We start from the raw sequence: 21,313 nt of genomic DNA, 5'->3' as shown, positions 1-21,313 counted from the left end.
AGCTTCCCATTTAGGCAGCTTCGTTCCTTGCAGTTACAGCAGTCCATGACTTTGTACACTGAAGAATGGCAGCAAATACTCAGACTCTGAATAAAGAATAGTTCCCTAGGCACTATAAAATTACTACCAAATTTATTATTGCTATTCTAGCTTTCAAGTTACAGTCCTTTTTTTCAAGTTACTGCCTATATTCTGCTTCACTTACTTTGTATCACTAACAAAAGAACTTGTTTATTTAATTTCCAGGTTCTCCGTGCACCATCAGAGAACTCATGAAGTCAGCCATACAGCTTAAGAGAATTTGGTAAAGCACTTCATGGAATTTGAAAGTACTGCTTATATTTTGGTTCCTCAAGTTTCACAAAACCTGTAATTAGGTTTTAGTCTAAACTGAAAATACTGTTCCACTTGGAAGTATTCACTGCTATTACACCTTCAAAGCTTTCTCCGATTTAAGTTTGCGGACCACTTCGCCTTGTTCAGCAACTTTGTTGTACAGAGATTTGCTGTCTACTGGACATGGGGATGGAAGAGTAGAAACAGAAGATTGAGGAGGGACAAAGACCACAGGTGGGCTTCCGGGTTTGTACTCCTGGCCTGTCTGTTGTTTATATTCTGCCTTTAGGGACAAAAGGACTTCCACAGCAGCACCTATCTCATCCTGAAAGAGAAAGGAAGGGGCAGAAAGAGGGAGGAATAAAGACAGAGAGACGTAAGACTCTGAAGTGCACCTTGAATACTTTTATGAAAAGACCTGCTGTTTATGCACACCTATTCCATTTTCTTAACTACTCAGTAGAGCTGTTCAGAGAATTTTTCTCTACTACTTTCCTACTTTAACAAAGTAGCTCCTGTTAAGGGATATACAACCCTAATAGTCCTAAATAAATTGTAACAATAAATTAGTTTAAATCTTCCCATTAATTTACATTTTATGGAGCCAACAGGACACTATTATGGGACACTATTATGAACAGCATTTAACCACCAGACAAAGTGTGGTATTTCCCATCTTTTCTTGCTCTGCATTAGAAAGAACAGAAAGAAAACAGCTACCAGTAGCTATGTTTCCTATGCTCAGCTCCAGACAGGAGGAGGTTTCAAAAATACCTCTAGTATTTGGATCTTTACTTTCTTTTTTGCTTTCTGTGTTTCATTTTTGTCTTGTTTTGTTTTTAAGGTCTAAATAGGAACAAGACAATCCCATGAAGTCACATAATTACACCGTATTTAGTTAAATAAATAAATACACAAACAAACACTGCAGGACATTTCAATGCCAAGGACCAGATTTGGATACCTAATCAACTCATGCTGTGGGGTGCATCCTGTCCGCATTTCAGAAAAGCGGTCTAAGAAATATAGGAAATTACTTGCTTCTTTATGCATATTAACAGAAACTTTGTCATACATGTCTAGCTAAAAGATAAGTATTAGAAAACACAAGTCTTGACAGAACAGAGCCCAATCCAAATGATGATCACTATGAAAACAGGGAACCATAAGCACCCATTCACCTCCACAGACAGAGGACAATGGGCTATGCAAACCCAAACAACAACAACAACAACAAAATCAATTAGCCACCTTAGGTGCTTTCCCAGCTTTCAGTTTTCGGACCACTTCTCCTTGCTCTGCTACTTTATCATACAGAGCTTTACTGTCCAGGGTACCAGAAGTCTCAATCTTTGAAGACTGTTCAGTTACAGATACTGGAGGATTTCCAGGCTTATACTCCTGGCCTGTCTTCTCTTTGTATTCTGCTTTCAAGGCCAGCAACTGTTTCACAGCTTTATCAATATCTTCCTTTGCTGCCTTCTTCGCTTTCAAGTCACGAACTATATCGCCCTGTGCAGACACCCTATTGTAAATGACCAGATGACCTTCAGATACAGTACAGGTTGGAGTAGAGTTATCACCAACAAGTGGAGCAGATTTTCCTTTTACAGCTGAACTAGCCTTAAAAAAAAAAAAAAAAAAAAAGGCAAGTATTCATCATGATAATCTTGTATAGTAATAGATGTACAGTAATACCTTTCATGGCACTTTTCCAAAACACAAGTTTACCTCCTTCTTTGCTGTTTCAGCTTTGGTCTTCTCTTTTGACCCAGATGTTGGCATTTCCTTAGTGTGTCCATCAGGGATGTAAATCAAAATGCATGGGGCATCTTTACAGCTGTAAGGACTATAAAAGGATTTATAGAAAACACAACAGTAAAGGAACAGTATTGAAACAAATACTCTACTCTTCCTACAAGATACTCTGGCACAGCTGCAAGTTTATCTTTGTACACCAGTGTAGTTACCCAGGTTCACATAATAATTGGGGATCTGCACTGATTCCTGTTACATACAAGTTTTCTTTTGCTATAATGCTGAAATAGAGTGTAATTTAGTAATTTGGTAGCTTGCTAAAGAATGGTTACAAATTAAACAGCATGTGCACACTCTAATTGGGCAAATGCCTGTTTTATTATGTAACATTGTCCCTTAATTTATGTACTTAGAATCACAAGGAAACCACGATCTCTTTACTAAGTCCAAGTTAGTTGGGGTGAACCAAAAGTGCCATATGCTTGGCTTAGACAGTTTGAAGAGGTAGGAATGTAAAAGCTAAAAGCCATTCCATCCTCAGAAATACTCCACAGAAAGGTCATGGTAAAAGCAAAAATTTTTGCAGGTAACATTACTCTTGCCAATGCATGCATGAAAACATTAAAACACAGGAAGCTAAAGCAAATGCTGTGAAGTCTGCTTAGGCCATTCTCAGGTAGCTTACCTCACTGGCTCATAGGGTTGATCACAAATAAAGAATCCTCTCCTCTGAAGTTGTATGATGTCCCCTTTTTTTAACTCCCTAAGGCAAGGATCACCTAACATCAGTTCTTCTTGCTGTAAGTGTTAAAAGAAATCAGTCCAAATCTAACAGAGCACAAGAAATAGTAAGAAATACAGTGGGGCTGTTGAAGGATAGTGGTGATTTTCTGATTTTGGAAGTGTTGAAATGTTAGTTCCAGGGGCAGTGGAACAAGTACTCACAATAAGATGCCCTATCATAACAAAGTTTCAAGACAAAAAGCTCAAACTATTGGTCACAGAAGTGTAAAAGCCAGGTAACACCTGAGAAAAAAACGAGTCAAATTTTAATTTTGTAATTACGATAGGTTAAATGGAAAACACAGAAACTAGATACACCAGCACATGATTTACTTGTTTGACAAATGAAATCTTAAGATTAAAAAAAAAAGTAACTAAAAATAGTGATGGCAAAAAACCACCCACAAACATTAAGCTTTCTGGAAAAAAGAGGACAAAAAGTTAACTTACCTTGCTATTTCGGTTGATATATTGCTTGAAATCTTCATCTTTACCTAGAACTGGCTTAGTAATCAGATGCTCATAATTAACACAGACAGTTGGGATGAGTGGTGCACGTGGAGTTTCTGCTAACCAAGTGATCTTAGTTGTTTTTTTGAAGTCCTTATTCTCTAGGTTCAACTTGGCATCAATGGATAAAATTTTTCCACTCGAATTTCTACAGGAAAACAGAAATTATCAGGAAAACAGAAATTATAAGAGTAAAGCCTAAGGGATTTGTTCTCATTTTATACTACAACCCATCAACAGATACACTGAAAAACATGTGTACAGAGTTCATTTTTGAAGTGTGGGAGATGCAGGAAATTAAAGAGTGAATGATAAACTGTTAAAGTTCGCCTTTAATTTTGATTTCTTAAATGTAAAAAGACAGTAAAGAACATGGGAAAAAAACCCACCTACTTATTCATGTTCTCTATTTCAGCTCACCCCATTCTGCCACTGTCTCAACATAACCATTTCAAAGATACTATGATGACATTAATGGTCTCCTTCCCCCACATTAACAGTTTGGCAACTGAAATTGTGATAGGTATAGTTTTTTAAGATGCAAAAGCAGGTACGTTGCAGGGTGAAAAGTTGTTAAGATACCAAGTGTCTGGGTTTTTTTGTCTGAAAAAGCTATTTCACAGTGGAAATACAACCACAGATACATGGAGAACACTGGATAAGAGGGACACGGAGTATCAGGACTGACTGGCGATTTCAAACCTGAATCTACAGTAAAATATGCTCTATGCTGTTTTCTGACATATTTCAAAGTAGATATTTATACATAGACTCATAGAATGGACATATATGGACAACCAATAATATTTTACTGTTTCAAGCTACCTATTACAAAAATCAACAAAAAGCTGAAAAGCAGATAATCATTGTATCTCCCAGTATTTGTTACCTGTTTAATTTAGTGATGATAATATTGCCCCAATTTATGAACGTAACCACCTCTCCTTCTGTCAGGGTCTCTGCATCTGCACCCTCGATCAGGACTCTGGAGCCATACCACACAGGTTTCAACCCAACATCAGCATTCTGTGAATAATGATTTTTATTTTAAAGGAGAGACTTATTTATATAAGCTGACTAAATTCAATGCAGTGCCAATACACTGCTTTATTTATGATAGAAGACAGATGAAGATAGAAGACAGACAGTAATGTAAAGCAAACTCTCTCAGGTTTCTGGTTCACAAGTGTTATGTGCATTCCTCTAACGGTACGTTCAAAAAATTCCATCTCCTATCAAATGCTAGCTCCAACACAACTGACAGCATACCCCATTTCCTTAAGGTCCATAGATCTTTAAGATCTTACAGGTAAAAACTAAGTAAGTTTTTCTCAAGTTTCCTTTTTGCTATGCAAATTCCCTTCAAAAATAATTTCATAACTCTTATTTTTGCTTTTTTATATAGTTAATATGGAAAAAAATATGGAGCTTATCTCAGCTGCATTGGTTTTTAAAGACAGAAACTGGAAATACACCACTTATTAAAAATACTCAGCCTTAAAGCAACTCAACAATGGAGATAATTAATTTTTTTAAAAAAAAGGCAGACAGCTAGGAGTTCAGACTTTTTCAGCTGATGAGGAGTTTGAAATTTGTTGCTTCTGGTCAGTACTCAACTCCATTATAGAGGCAGCATTTTTAATACCAGTGTTTTAATATGCTGACTTGCAGCTGACCGAACTTCAGACTTTTTGACTCTTAAAGAGCCATAATTCTCACTTGCATCTGCTCAAAACCTGTTTCCTTGTTTATCTGCCATGGGGAAAAGGGCAAACTAGATGCCCACCTCTCAGTTACAAGGAATAGCTACAGGAACACTCAGAGCAACAAATTAAAAACAAATAAATGAAGCAAAACCTCAACAATATTCGCTTGTTTCTCAGTGTAAGTGTGATATCTAAGGGATGCTTTCACTGAAGCTTAAGTACAATTTGAGATGCCACACCCCAAGGAAAGCATCTTCCCTAATTGTAGTGCCAAAAAAATTGTATCAGTAACACATCCCCCTTCTTAAGTGATACTACTCTGTTTACTGGATACTTAGAGTATCAAATTACCAAGTTCTTAACTTTTGATAATAACTATTTGCTATCCAAACTTAAAAGTCATATTAAAAAATCCAGAGATTGGTAGAAATAAGAGATTAATGTATCACTTCTCTACATAAGTCCAATTTTATAAACTATCTAAAAAATCTCCTGCATTCTGCACTTTTATGGATAAGCAGTATCTACTGTATTATACCCATAAAGCGTGAATAAAATTTTATATTTAAACTTCTCTGTGAAAGTTAGTATCAAACAATAATAAAAACTGAGCATCACTTCATACTTGTAATATCTTGTCTCTTCTGCAATCTCTCAGAGAGGCCTTTCAATGCACTGTCTATATGCACTCTATATATGTTTACAAAAGCGGTTTCCCACATCCTCTTAACAGAACAAACATGTGCAGTAGTTGCCCACTTTTTGACAATTCTGTGAAAAAAGTACACCTTGGTTTTATCTCATGCTGTCTCAGCAAGTTAAAACCACGACTCTCCTTGCTGACTGCTCCAAGCCAAGGTACTTCCAACCTTACTGATCTGCAATACAAGAATATTAAGAGAGTAAAGCGAAAACCTTTGGATGTTTAGCCACTTCTTTCATCTCCTCTTGAGCTTCAGGAATATTTACTGGGACCACTGCATCTTTCAGTAAAGCAGTGTACCGAGGTGCTACTGGGTCTATAACCTACAGAAAACAAATGAGGGAAATCATGAATATATAACACTGACAGAGAAATAAGATGATGTATAAAAAAACAACACCAAAAAGGAGTATTAACTAGTATTCTTTATGTTACTGCATTTTTTTATGTTTGCTTTAATGTTACTTTAATCCAAAGCTACAGAAGAGAAAAGTGAGAAAACAGTGGCAATACTTCACAATTTCCCATCTTTACTGAAATATTTTGAGTAAGAACTATGGACTGGGTACTACTGACACCAGAAGTAAACAAAACTATGAGCTAATGCCTCATAGGGAAGACAGAAAAATGTACTTTGACACAGTTTTATTATGCACATAGGCTATTACATCTGGACCACTTTCTCTCTAGGGAGCTGAATTTAAAGCAGTAATTTATCAGCGCAGTTCATTCCTTTTCCAGCAGCACAAGACCTGATCCCATGCTATTTTCCAGGTCAGTACTCCAGAAGAATCAGGGACAGACTTGGCTATACAGGAAGCACCAATTAAGTCCGTAATTTTAATACAGACGCATTAGATACTATAATAAGGCAACACCATAACAGGGACTTCATCAGGATTTCTACAACTTGAGTTTGGCAAGAAAAAGATACCGCTAAAATGTCTTTCTATATTTTTATTGTCCATTTTCAAACTCAACTGATGTAGTTTTTCGCAGCATTTTTCATACCTGAAATACTGGTTTGACAAACTCTTCGGAGGCACTCAAAAACATAATTAAAGTAAAACAGTTGCCTAGGTCCAAAAGGAATGTCAGAGATCTACCAGTTTAACTCGAAACTAACACAAAGGAAACAACCTGCTTTTAATATAAAGTGACTTTTCCTCTCCTTAATTTATTCCTGCTCAAGTGAAAAACTACATGGCAATTTTAGAAAAAAATATTTAGCACCTAATTACTTGACATTAGCAAGTAAGGTGATATGATGATATACTTTTAAGAAGTCACAGATTTATAAGTTCATAATCACCGAAGTCAGACTCCTAAATGTTGGGCACACAGTTTAAAAAAGGACTTGAGTATTTATCTCAAATATAGATGTGTGATTTAATATCATGATTTTGGTAACTAAATGACTGAATTTTACAATGTTATTACTAGGGTCTTTATTTTACTCGTTAAAACTCACAATCCTTTCTCATACAACAGGTGTTAAAAAGTCAGCAGCATAATTGCAGGATAACATATAAAACAAGAGCTCTCACACTTGATGAAGCCTTTGAGCTCAGAACTACCTGCATGCAACCAATTGGTTTTGCTCATATTGCAGATTGCAAACTACCTGCACAGATACGTGTAAATAAAATTGGCTAATAAATATGGTGCTGTCCAAGGAGTTGAGTCAGAGGTCTAAGAAACTCAGTTTAAAAGCCAATTCAAAAAATGACAGTCCATTGTGGATTTCTCCCCCAAATCCAATTCTTAGTCATAAGTGTATTTATGCAGCAACAGAAAGAACCAATTCATAAACCTTTGTATGTGTAGCAGACCAAATGCAAAATACATGAAGAAATAAAAGACACATGCCAGACAAGCAAAAACTACTTAAATGAACAGATCTGGGTACTATCTAAGCAAAACCAAGCAGGAATCCCAATGCGAAATAACAGGTGTTTCCACAATCACACAAAATATGCAATCAGCATTATAACAATTCGCCTTATTATAGTGTCCAAGCATCCGCTGCCAGAAAGCAACTAACCATGTCAAGATGCAATATTCCTTATTGGACATTCAGTCAGCAACAGCAGCAGTGCTGGCTTTATCTACATAGGCAGTATATCCAGCGTGTTAGTCCTTTTGCCACGGAAAGGAAAAGCGGCCAACGTGAAATCAAATTGAGTAAGATTTGTCTTTATGTCAACATATAAGCCAAACCAGAAGTGGGCAGCCTTTTAAAGCTAGGAATAATGCATTTTCAGTGGGTTTGTAGAGCTCCTGTTATATAAGCAAATGTGACTGTGCTATGAAGCTGCAAAATGATAGCTTATGCTATGTATGCTTACAGCACTGTAAGCTATATGCTAAGGTAAAAAGCATTAAGTAATACCTTCTTACAGATAGCTCGCAGCTTGAAAGCAGAAAAATGAAATGCAGTTTTCATATCAGATTTCACAGCAAATATCATTATCTTTCCCCGTACTACTAAGTAAGGTAAGTAAGTATTGCTATAGGAGAATCAATACGATTAGTGCTAGATCAGGTTAGAAAGGGGGGGACATTCCATTTTCCTGAAAGTGTGCCAAATGATGCAAAATATCGCAACTGCTACTTGTTGTGATAAGCACTCCAATGAACACTGGATTCTCTACATATCCCAGAAAGAGGGTATCAGGAGTAGCATCAAATTCAAGTAAGCACATACCTTTTTGTTAAAGGACCAAATTTTATCCCACTCCATATTCACAACAGATCGAGAGGAACCCTGGAAAAAACAACACATCAACATAAATATTCTAGCTATTAGACTCATTTAAAACAAGGTCCTTTAACGACTACAAACCCTCTACTCTTTGCATTCATCACAACATTTTAGAAAGGCATCTTGAGCTTGCAAAATACACATTTTTTAAAATAGGAAACCTGCTACCCCATTTTGCCAGGACCTGTATGTAGGCATTAATATTGTTGAAGCAGTACACATGAAAGCAGCAAACCTTCAAAAGACAAAACTTCCCAGTGACAAGTACTTTAACTGAAACTTCACGAAAACTTGTCCTTACCAAGTGAGATTCAAAGAATCAGAAGGGAAGAAAACACCCACCTGAGCAGCAATAAACTGTTTTAGCCCTTCAACTGTCATGCCTCTTCTTAGGACACCACGCACAGTGGGAAATCTTGGGTCATCCCTAGTAGAACAAGATGTTGCATCAGTATCACATGCTAAGTTCTACCTATTAGTCAGACTGATCAAAAACCATATAATAATACTGCCACGTGTGAAAGGCCCAGCTTCAGTGTATTTCGCTTGTGTGAATTAAGAGCTAGATGAGAAGACCTAACTGAAAAGACTGAGCTCTTATCCATACAAAAGGTGTGGTGCAGAGTTTCTTCTACTTCACCCAAGAGAAGGAAGCCATCTCTTGGTGAAGTGGCTCTACTTCTGTATCTATTCAATCTTAAGTCCCTCAAAAACTGGCAAGGTAAAAATTTTGTCCCTATTACATTACTTCCTTTTCAATGGCACCTGAATAACGGAACCTGAAACAGGACTTGATTCTTTCCTGCTCAAGAGAAACCAGAAAAAGATGAGTGACAATGACAATGTTAACTCTCAATGGCATAAGTAATATAATTCTATGATTTTATTCTCTTATGCAAGAAATAAAAAGGCCTAATCTGAAATGTAAAAAATTTGTTGGTGGGAACGCAAATCAAACCTTGCTGAGGACCTAACAGGGAGGCTTAGGGAGGGAAAGGTCATCATAAAGACTAGCTACACCTCTACAGGGAAAAAATAAATCTGGCTCTATCAGAGTGGCTCCATTCATAAGCTAGAAATCTAGGCTTCCAAGATAGTAGAAAAATAAAACCAACAAAAAAAAAAAAAAAAGAAAAGCACACTTGGCACACCCTAAACACGACAGCCAGGCAGCCTAGGAACTTGTGTAAAATGATGGTCCCATAGGCTGAGCACAGAATCATCTAAAACCAGCCCCAGAAAAACATTACAAGCAATTGTCTGGCTGAGCATTATCCATGGATTTCTTCAGACTCCTGTACTATGAGGAGAGGAGTTCAGATGGTGTGCTCCCACAGCTAGCCCATTGTGGGAATGAGCAAAGAAGGAGCCACTCTAGACTCTGAACTACTTGCAGAAGTGTAAACCCACGGCTCACCCTTTCTAGGAAAATACTTAGGCTACTAGGCCACTGAGCACCACCCACAGAAATCCAGTTAGCGGGGAAAAAAAAACAGAAAGAAAGGGCAGGGGAGGGCAGGTGGAAGTAGGAGAGATTTGACTAGATGGATGGTACCAGTTTTTCAATTCAGGTCCCCTTCTGGCATTGCTCAGGAACGTACCCGATGACTCAGTGTGGAAAATGTGTAAGTAGCACCCGTAGCAAGAGCCAAGAGTCCAAAAATAAGCTACCTCATGTTTATTACAGGATATAAATATGTATGTACAGTTACTGTGCAGTAGTAAACAGACACATTGCACATGCAGAAGACACTGTAATTAGTCTATGTTCTTAAATATTGTTTAAATATTCATTCGTGCTACTGTGATGTCTAAGCACTGGCCAAAACAGAGAATGCTTGCACCATACACAAGTATCTTAAAGAACAATGCTGAACTACAACCATGTAACATACCATCCATCCACAAGCCCTTCATTGACAAACCACGTAAGCTTTCTCTTAGAGAGCACAGTGTTGTTTAGATTTAGCCGGCTATACTCCCATATATATGGTTTCCTTATGCCCAGTGCCTCAATGATCCAATAGAATTGTTCATCTCTGTCATGGTATTCAGTTGTCCTCAGTGCATGTGTGACACCCTCAATGCTGTCAACAATGGGGCAGGCAAAGTCATATGTGGGATAAACCCTGAAAATAAGGACCTTTATTAGCAGGGCAGAAGAACAAAACACTCTCCTCACATGTAAACATTTAAACTAAGCATAATTTATATTTATAAATATTAATAATCTATGATCCTGAAAACTTTCAGATCAAGACTGAAATAGCACATACACATCAAATTGTCCATAAACAGATCCAGAGGGCAATACATTTTAAAACAAAGAAAGTCTTTGAGAAATTAATTTATCATAGCCTTAATATTCAAGACTAAAAAAAAAAAAAAAAAATCCTACACTGCTACTGTTCTTTTCAAACACATAAAATGCTGACTTATCAGGTTCTTTTTCCTTAGATATAAAAAAGAATCATTAGTTGACTGAATAATGTGCAAAGCTTCCATGTTTAAAAACAAACCCCTACCCACAGACATAGCTTTACACACAATAAATCAATGTTTTCAAAAAGGGAGCTGTATAGCTGGAAACAGAGGTTTCAGATAAGCACTGAACCATAGCCTTGAACAACTGGGTAGGCTTACTTCAATGCACAATGTAGTAATTCTACATTCTGCACAAAGACTGCAGTTGCTGTGAAAATGGAAGCAGCCACTCAGGTAAGTAGACCAAGGATGTTTTGCAGCAATATAAAAATGTAGCAATGTAAACTTGCCATGATTCTGTTTGAGCTCCAAGAGCTAAAGCAAACGGCTTTACTGTCCAAGATACAGCCATTAAGTCTTAATTCATGTTTTGACTCAAAGCTCTTCAGTGACATACAATGTATATGGACCAAAACTGAAATAATATTCACTGCTGACCATGATGGCCAACTCACAGGTTTTAAAAGTCATCGGCAGAAGTTTCATAAAAATCAAGAGACTCATTACATATTCTGACTGAAAAATGCTAGCAGGTTCCAAGTATTAAAAGAAGTTTAAGAAATGGTAAATTCCCCGAAAAGAGCAAAAATCACAAGGAGGAAATGAACGTACTTGTAGGTACTTCCAGTACGTGGGTGAGGCTGGTTTTTACAACGATAAAGAGTTGGATCCCTCATACATCCATTGTTACTACTCATATCTATTTTTGCTCGTAGACAACAAGTTTGTCCATAGTCTGTTCCCTTTTTCATTTCTTCCCACATTTGTAGATTCTTATTAACACCTAAGAACCATAAAAATAAATAATTTTCTAAGGAATTATGAAGTTGATATAGAACCATGTTTTATTACTGCAGTAGTAAGAATCAACATCAGCCCCCCATCTTTAGACACTGGAATTCATTTTCACGGATTTTACATTCTGAATTTTTTTAAGCGGTACTGAATGGTGATGAATTCATACATACAAAAGTTTACTGCACCAATTCCAGCCTTGCAGAACAAAGCACTGAACACTTCCAAGTTCCTACAAGGACCTTGGAGATATGCAATTATTCATCTCATCCATCTTTGTTAATAAAAATCAAGTTTCAATGACAAATTAAAAAGATAAGAAGGCAGACAGAAGCTTAAAATATCTTACAGTTATTTCTGTGTTTAGATTCCATTCTTTGTTCACGCTCTGCTTTCATTTGTTCTGCAGGAGTATCATCCACATATGCCTTCCCTTCTTGAATAAGCTTCTCGGCATACTTCATTATTATTTCAAAGTGATCTGAGGTATATGTAAATTGATCTGGTTTGATGTGCAGCATTGCAACATCTTCAAGAATAACCTGCAAAGTGTGAAATTGTATACTGTAATATTCAGGAAAGATAGTTCTCTTAAACACCTTTATCCTCTTCTTGCCAGATGTGGTGTTTTTAATGCTCCGCTGTCCAGGAAGGATAAGCTATAAGAATAATATGACGTGCATGAAAGAAAAGAGCGGCAGGCACTTATCATTACTTCACAGCCTATAATTACAAGACATCAGACTTGACTTCAAGAAAGAGGTAGGACAAGGAGGTGAAAGCTGAAACAAATTACTTGCTACAGACTAAGTAGTATTTATACAATGAAAACAACAGCAAGAGTTGCGGACCTACATACTGTAAAGTAAACATTGGAGAAAGGGAAGAAATAAGCTACCAGTAAAAGGGCTTCAAGCTTTTTAAGATAAAGATGATGCGAATTTCTCCCAAGCATAACACTTAGGCGTAATACTGATACCGTAACAATCTTGTGCAAAAAATAAAAGTGTGCAAGAGCAGATCTGCATGTCATTTACCTCTGAATTAGCTACACAGCGAATGGATTTCCCTGCTCTCTTATCATACCTTTTCAAAGTCTTCTTTCTCTTTCTCTGGATTTGTGTCATCAAATCTCATAATAAGTTTTCCTTTAAAGTTAACTTGGTAGTGCTGATTTAGCAGCGCAGCTTTGGCATGACCGATATGCAGATATCTAAAAAGGAAATAAAAAATAAGTATTTATAAAAAAAACAGCACTACTTCAGCTCTACTTTATTTTTTTTGTGAGAGATGAGAAAGAATGAAAAGCAATACTGAAGTCCAACCAAAAAAAAAAAAAAATCCAGGATATTTGCTGAAATACTGTACATTTATGAGAATAGATTATGTTTTTTCTACTGTAAATTTAGTAGTTAGCTGTTAAAAATACCTAAATTGGAGTGTCGCTATGGATATAAAGATAGAACTGCAATTATCTCCAGTTTTACAGACTGATTTAAACCAACTGTTGATGATACTCAGTAGTAGCTACCGCATAGTGTGAACCTATCACATTCACAAGAGTGGAATTTTCTGAAATGGTGGTTGCTGTTAACATAAGCTAAAAAGCTACTGTTAATTTAAACTAAATATAAAAAACCCAAATCCACAAAATGAAAATCACTTCCAAAAAAAATCAAAAATGTGTGTCCCTAAAGAACAGTGTTTTAAGTAAAACGTCAGAATTAAGACACTAAAACCTACTAAAGTAATGTGAGAACAATATATGTTATACATATACATGTACGTAACACATAACTCATATTTGAGCAACAGTTTATACTGGACTGACAGAGTAAGAAACACTACTGCAGAAGTCACATGATGCTGAACAGCCTGTTTAATGATGAAATGCAACCACAGAAATTTTACAGCTCACCAGGCAATTCTAAAAACAAACAGAAATTTAAAAGCTGGCTGAAAATTGCATTTATGAGGTTGGCGCATCACATATCCACTGTGTGATCTTTAATGGGTTTGTGTTTTGGGACTACATACAGTCCGGACCCCTGGTCCAAAGGCCTGCATTATTCATCTGGAGTCAAGCTTCCTGAAGGGAGGCTATCCCATACATCTTTCCCTTCTCAAGCACAGACTGTATTTACACATCAGAGCTCCTGTCAGTGCACACGCCTCCCTTATCCATGCAAATGCCATCCTTCTGCTTCTCCTCATCCCGCTGCTGAGCAGCACCATGTCACCTACACACAGCTAGCCTCCCTATTCCCAGTTCAGGCAACACTGCAATGAGGTATAAAGAAGTAAACATACAGCTCTAACATAGGTAGGGACAAAGCTTTAAGTACTCTCTTGGCTTAAAAGTCTTGTCTGATAAGCTGATTAACACCTTCACCAACGCACACTTGGGTTTTTTTGCAAGAAAAACACAAATAGAACCTTCTCAAAGTATTTCTGTTTCTTACCCACTTGCTTCAGGAGGAAACCTCACAATGACCTTTCCCATCTCTGCACCAGGAAGCTCAACAAACTTCCCAACATCCGCTTTCTTTTCTGTTGCCTTAAAAATTAACAGAGACATAATTACAGATGGCATTATGTGTATAATCAGATATAAAACTCTAGATAATAGCTTCTGCTCCAAGGTCTCCTTTCAAACCAGACAACAAAAAGCTGCCGTATTGGACCCCAAATTCACAATGGTCACATTACTCATAGTACATCAAAACAAGATTAATTATGGAGTTTTAAGTTATTCTGTCTTCAAATTTGATCCAGGACTGAAAAGTCCCACCAAGTTGTTTAATTTATTCGATAGAAGAAAACAGTTGCTAGCCAAATTTTTATATCTTGGTGTTCTTAAACTGGTTGTGATTAACAAGTTCAATCAACCAAAGACTGAATGTCTATTAGGATCTCAAAATCCTCTTTAGAAAAAGCTAACAATGTATCTAAAGAGCAGGGATGATTAAGAGGCGTCATTTTTACATGATTCCATTTAAGCACTGGACTACACCACTCATGCCTTTCTAAATATCAAAGTGACAGCTTTATTTTTAAGTAAGAGTTTACAAAAATTTCATTTGCTGTACAACTGATTCCTTTTAACTTTTAATTCTCTAACTTAGAAAAAAAATTGTCTTATAGCATATTGACACAAATAAAGCTACTCTCTCCAGAGGATCTGAGTAAATCTTACCATTTTAACCTTTGGTGTACCAGAAGCCCACTTGGCTCCCACTGACTGAAAAGCAGGCTGGACCTCAAGAAAGCTGTACCATCGCTTTGCATGGACAGGAGCTTTGTTTTGTTGTAATTGCTCTTGCCATAAGTTGTTATCTGTTAGAAAACAAACCATCTTTCAAGCTGTTAAGTTATAAAAATTGAATTATCACTAACAACAATTTTTAAGACTAAAAAAATACTATGATTTTTAAAAATCTGCTTATGCTCTCTTCTGAAAAGACATTTAGCCACTTTACTTGCAAGACGAATTTGGTCAAACTGAATGGTAGTTTGACACCTATCAACTTTAGATCTATATCTAAGAGAATATAAAAACCAAACCCATTAAAACAGTTCATCAAAGCTTCTTTTAACCTCTGAAGGGGATTTCATACGGTAACATATGCCTCTTTTAATAATTCAAACTAAACACCATAGAAATTTCCTCTACTAAGATCATGTCATTGAAAAGTCTGTGTATAAAATTTTACTCTGTATTACAAAATAATTTAAGTATCAAATCAAAAATGTTGGGCCATAGCAAATTTTCATATTTAGGAAACAGGAAATAAAAAGACACTCTTACAAAAGAAGTTGAAAAAATTCCCCATCTATAATTACATCCCATAAATTTCCACATGTAACAACAATTTTAAAAAATCCTGGGGTTTCCTAAGCTATACTATTCCCATCACGAGCAATGCATAGGCCAAAGCAGGATGCACAATACTATGCAGTCTGACACACAGCTAAGAGTCACTACTAGCATCCGCAAAAAAGGAAATTCACCAATTGCAAGCCAATGAAAGGGAGAACGTACACCAATACCTTTTAGTACAGCCCAGACACACAAGTCTGCAAGACTCAGAGAGTTTCCGACCAAGTACGTTCTCAGAGAGAGACAGTGGCTGAGCTCCTGGACTGCTGAAAGAAACTGGCTGGCAGTAGATAATTTTGTAGCACTGAACTCCAGCCAATGGTCAATCTAGTTTTAAGGGACAAAAGACAGTCAAAGTTACTAAAATAATGAGAAAGAAGCTTCTTGAAAATCGGAAGTAATGTACAATCCATTTAAGAGCTGAACAGAAGATATTAGCTGGAACATTAGCATTAAATATATTGGACAAGAATTCACAATATATGTTCAAAGAAAATTTAAAATAAAATATGCTGAAACATTCACCCAGAAGTATACTAAATGATTAAATTTAATGTCTTCCTTCGGGATGCATTCAAACTGCTAAAAACACTGACTTTACTGAACCTATCCCTATTGGTAAAAATAATCAGCAGTTCTTAGGTACTTAGTACACACAGTATATTATAATCATCATTATCCTTCAACTATTTAGATACCATATTTGTGACCTATTTCATCTTCCTGGCACTGCTACTGGAAAAGCATACCGTTTTCCCCTCCATCCTTATCTTCTCTACCTCATCTCCTTTCAGATTTGAAGAAATCTAATCCCTCCTCCCTCTCCTGCAAAACAGTCTCCTCCTATAAAAAGAAATATATCTTAGTACATAGATTTAAAAAAATTAAGAATCAGGCCCTTGGTTAATAATGTAGCCCTGTCTATAAATTCAATCCCTCAGTCCTGTAAGAGACTAAGTGTCGCTTTTAGTCCTCTCCCTATTTCATGCACAAGTGTTCTGTAAACTGCATTGGGAATCCTTCCAATATTCAAGCCAACGTGGCAGGCACAGATGTAATTACACTACCACAGCATTCAGTTCAGTCATTTGCAGTTATACTCCAAAATATTTGCACCACAAATGCAGCTGTCACTGTACTTCTTTTGAAGTAATTTTTTTTTTTTTTAAAGATGCAGAAGTGAAAAGAAGTATTTTATCAGAAATACTGATCTTGAAAGTGTGTTTGCAGAGGTCTTGGGGCTTAACTTAAAAACAACGGGTTTGATCAGCAAGTTTAAATAGCCACAAGATAACCTACAACTTTTTAAATGCCTTATAAGCAATATACTAAGACAACACTTCCCTTGAGCCAGCTATAAGGGCTGAAAAGTGATTACTACTAGCTTCAAGTAGTTGTAGAAATGAGTTGAATCAAGTCCTTCGGTTCCCTCCTCAAATTTCAGAGGAAAAAAAATTTCAATTTACCTGTTAGTTTCAGCCACCAACTTAAAATTCAGCATATGATTATTCTGAGCTAGACTCATCAAGGATTCCCTCTCACTTCGTATCATATCCACAGTTCCCAATAACTTTTTGTAATCTATGTAAGCAAAGCAGAACAAAAAAAATTCCCTCTTTGGCACAAAAATTCTGTTGCACTCATGGCACTGCTAGGGAAGCATTATGGAATACAGGACTTTGCACAAGGGAACAGTCCATCTACATGGTGATGTCTCACCACGTTTCACTGAGTGCAATCGGGGTGAGGGTTTTGTCCATCATACACAGCAAAAACTAATTCAGCATTTCAATGTCATAGTGTTCCTTGGTGTTACACTGGAGTGTTACAAGACAGGAACTGATGGCAACAGAGCTGAGGGAAGTGAAGAGGGAAAACTGCAGATACCACCTTCCAACCTGAATTATATTAGTGAACTGTCAGGTTAGGAGTTGCTGTTGCAGAGGTGGGAAAGGGCAACTCTTTCAGTGCTCAAATTTATGACTCTTCTTCATAAGAAGGAGCAAGCTTAAGAAAACAACACCCTCTCAGCATCCTGCATATTTGGAACCTCAGTCTAACAGTAAAATGTAGAATAGACAGAAGTTCCTAAAAAAAAAACCAAACCAAAAACAAAAACACCAAAACCAACAAAAAAAAACCCCTAAACCAAAGACTGATCACAGGCCAAAAGAGAATATAAAAAGAAAAAGGAAAAGAAAACAGAGAGGCATGATTCCTTCTCACCTCCGTGTGTTCCAACAGATTCGAACCATACAACCCAGCAGAGCCAGCAACTCTAGCCAGATAACGAGCTATTGAATTCACATCAGTAAATGAAACATGCCTAAAAAAAGAAAGGCAAAATAAAAGTATATTAAATTACTACATCCAGTTCAATGTTTATTGTACACACATAGTTGAAACATGTGTAAAACAAATGGAAAATATTTTCTGGGTGAACCAACAGGTACCAGGTCACCAGAATAAAAAAAAAAAAAAATATCTAGCAAAAAGATATATCAGTCCTTGCTTTTCTATCACCAGATGGAACAATATGCTTCTAAACATGAAACAATTTTGTTCAGATAGACAGAAATAAAGAAAATAAACCTCTGATTATTCTTTCAAAGAATAAAAACCTCTCTCCACATCTGACAGAATGCGTAACTATAACTTGAGTTACACATTGTCCAGAATAAAAGGAACTAAATCAACATTTGTTTTCTTTTCCTTTCATACAAGAAGGATGACTTTGAAGAGGATTCCTAGAGAATCTACGGAGGAATCAAGAGATCTCCGCTGTGGTTTTAAGGGTTAGCATCAGAGGAAAAAAACCTGTTCATTTGTTACTCACTTTACTCAATTCACAATTCATAGAGACTATCCCCTGTTGAAAAACTTGGCTGCCTGTATTTCTGGTTTTTACCATCTTCTCCAGATAAAAGACTAATTTTTTTTTCCCATTCTCAACAGATCTGGAAGCAAAAGGCTCTCCAAAGGGCATACTTCTTTCTGTGTTTTAATCTCCCTTTTCTACCTTACATACAGTATTACAAAAAGCTGCATACTGTCAGAAATCTAGCTTCAAATTCATCTAAGAGAAATGCGAACATTTTCATTTACATTTACTAAAGAGCTTTGGAAGAAAGATGCATCACAGCCATCAATTCTCCAGATAATACTCATCTCCACAGTCCCACACAGGTGTAGATTACAAAATTAGAGCTCCAGTTGCTTCTGAACAAACATTGACAACAACAAAGAGTTCCTGTTAAGTGTTCTGTTCCACTCAATGTAATGGACTGAATGCTACACTTCAATTTGTCAAAAAAAGTTTTCATTTCTGTTCTGCCATTGTTCTATACTTCCTGTTACACCTACTGTGTCCTTTATAAAATTAAAAGAATTTTCGAGAGCCCTCAAAAAGCCTTGCAAAAATCAATGAAATTCTGAAAAAGAGACAGAAGACTTCCTGATATATTAACAATTATAATAAGTCCCATTTTTAGTACAAATGGATCAGCCAGTCTCATTAGGTTAACTGCACTAAAACCTAAAGAACAGAGTTCATTTATAGGTTTTTTTTTTTGCTTCTAGCTTTTCAAGCTTCTAAGACCAGTACACAGAGGATCCATAAAATACAACTAAAACCAAAAGCCACAGTGGGGCTCTTAACAGACACAAAGTATGTCCTGTTATAATTTCACACTGCTATCAGATTTTAATCAAGCTTTTTCAAACTGAGAAAACCAAAACATTTCTAATGCATTTGCATCTACAGGAAGTCTGTGAATCATTTTTATTGTTTTCACCAGTTCATACTAACACAAATACCCTTGATTACACAGGCAAAACTGAATAAATACATGAAATGTGACAATGTTACTTTGAGTAAAGTGCTTTATAAGCACTCTACCTTGTTTATTTTCTTTGGGAAAAAAAATACCTACTTCCCCCCAAACATAGTGCTAATTGGCCTCCTTTCTTCGAAAAAAGTTACAAAACATTAAAGCTCTTTGCAGCTAGCACCTGCTAACTCCAGGGGTAAGGAAGAATAACCAGGGACAATGTAATATTACAGGCAAAGAGTAAATGTCTCTCGAAAGTGACATGAAATGCCACATAATTAAACAGCAGGACAAATACTCAAGAAGAAGAAGACAAGATGAAGAGAAGAAGATGAGAGAAGGAAAAAAAAAATCAAACACAAAGCAAAATACAGAATCTCCAATTGTAATAAATCATTATTTGAATTAATTTGTAAAAAGCATTGCAGAATGGTTCTGTGCAGGGGTTTGATACATCTGCCTAAGAGAAATCCTACTCTGAAGCATGCATGAGCTCACAACACAAAACACAAAAGCTGTACTGCAGTTTGTTATCTGGTAAGATGCAGGTATACTAAAACACTCCATCAGCATTTAGCAGAGTGGTTTGTTTAGGAGCTATCACCCCATGAAGTTTTGAAGCTAAGAATTCAAAAATAACCTTTAAAATAAAATACATAATCTCAAATTAGTGATAAACTTTTCAGCTAGCAAGCTGACAGCTAAGTTTCAGCTAGTTAGATGAAAAGTTTATCACCAGATTTCAGCTGCACTTCAAAATATAACCTAGAAAAATAGCAAATAAAATGCTCTCTCTTGTTTAAGTCAAGTCATCAGAAGTAATGGTTTCCTGAAACAAAAAAATCAGTCTGAAAATATCCCAAGTGAATTTCAAGTCATGCCAAAATAAGATAGCTTCAGCAGAATTGATGCCATGAAATCCATTTACCAAAAGCATTAGTGGAGATATGAGTTCAGCTGATGCTTCTCAAGTTACAGATACACTTTTAACAGACTTTAAAACAGAATTGATTTTTAAAATGATTGTACAATCAAGCAAGAGAAAATTAATGCAATATTGACGTTTGGAATAACTTCTTAAACATAATCTAATGCCAGGGATGAGATGACACTGACACACAAAAAATTCCATCTGATGGAATCATGATTCTAGATATTATCCACATGTGGCCAAAATGCAGAAGAAAAGCTTTGGCTTTACACTCCTGACAATTTCCATTACAGCTAAAATGAGTGTTTTTGCAATGCAGTGGGAAGAAGGCATGGTAATATAAAATTTTTTAATAAAATATTATTTCAAAGCTGAGTATATGAACTTCCAAGATCATCCCCATGTGTCACAGGAGCGTATATGTACACGTATACCTTTTGGTATATACATACACACACACTGCCTAAACTGAGAAAGCAAAATGAAACCAAAATCTGACTATTTAAGGGGAAAACTCTCTCGAGACTAAAAAATACCCAATTAACTCTCCGCTATGTATGCTGTATCCCACATGTGCATAACACACACTGAAAATTATTAATGCTGTACCAACTAAGTCCCAATACAACCTGCCAGATTTCTCTTGCTTCAATTAAAAATTACAAATTCAATGCCATCACTAGGCACAGCAAAAGACAACATGTAAAATCAGAGATTACAGTATGGACAGAACTCATACCCGAGTTCAAGTCTAACATTTTAAACAGAAAGCAATATTTGCAACTGGTAAAGCAATCATTATGATTGAAGAGACTGAATCATCCTGTTTCATC

The 21,313-nt window shown here is 36.3% G+C and overlaps 1 protein-coding gene across 1 annotated transcript in view; it reads right to left on the bottom strand.

The window, feature by feature from the left end:
- EPRS1 (glutamyl-prolyl-tRNA synthetase 1) overlaps positions 1-21,313 on the bottom strand; it is a 44,076-nt gene that overhangs the window by 21,536 nt on the left and 1,227 nt on the right. Inside the window, exons 2-14 of the mRNA XM_035902205.1 lie at positions 12,926-13,052; positions 12,189-12,381; positions 11,657-11,828; positions 10,456-10,689; positions 8,903-8,987; positions 8,504-8,563; positions 6,009-6,119; positions 4,277-4,413; positions 3,328-3,535; positions 2,780-2,892; positions 2,068-2,185; positions 1,588-1,959; positions 434-661 (exon numbers count right to left, since the gene is read on the bottom strand). Coding sequence (XP_035758098.1) covers positions 434-661; positions 1,588-1,959; positions 2,068-2,185; positions 2,780-2,892; positions 3,328-3,535; positions 4,277-4,413; positions 6,009-6,119; positions 8,504-8,563; positions 8,903-8,987; positions 10,456-10,689; positions 11,657-11,828; positions 12,189-12,381; positions 12,926-12,976 — 2,082 coding nt within the window. The 5' untranslated portion in view covers positions 12,977-13,052. The remainder of the gene's footprint in view (positions 1-433; positions 662-1,587; positions 1,960-2,067; positions 2,186-2,779; positions 2,893-3,327; positions 3,536-4,276; positions 4,414-6,008; positions 6,120-8,503; positions 8,564-8,902; positions 8,988-10,455; positions 10,690-11,656; positions 11,829-12,188; positions 12,382-12,925; positions 13,053-21,313) is intronic.

This window comes from Egretta garzetta, unplaced genomic scaffold (genome assembly GCF_000687185.1).
Source record: "Egretta garzetta isolate BGI_Z169 unplaced genomic scaffold, ASM68718v1 scaffold339, whole genome shotgun sequence".
NCBI lineage: Eukaryota > Metazoa > Chordata > Aves > Pelecaniformes > Ardeidae > Egretta > Egretta garzetta.
This window is presented reverse-complemented; position numbering and strand designations above follow the sequence as displayed.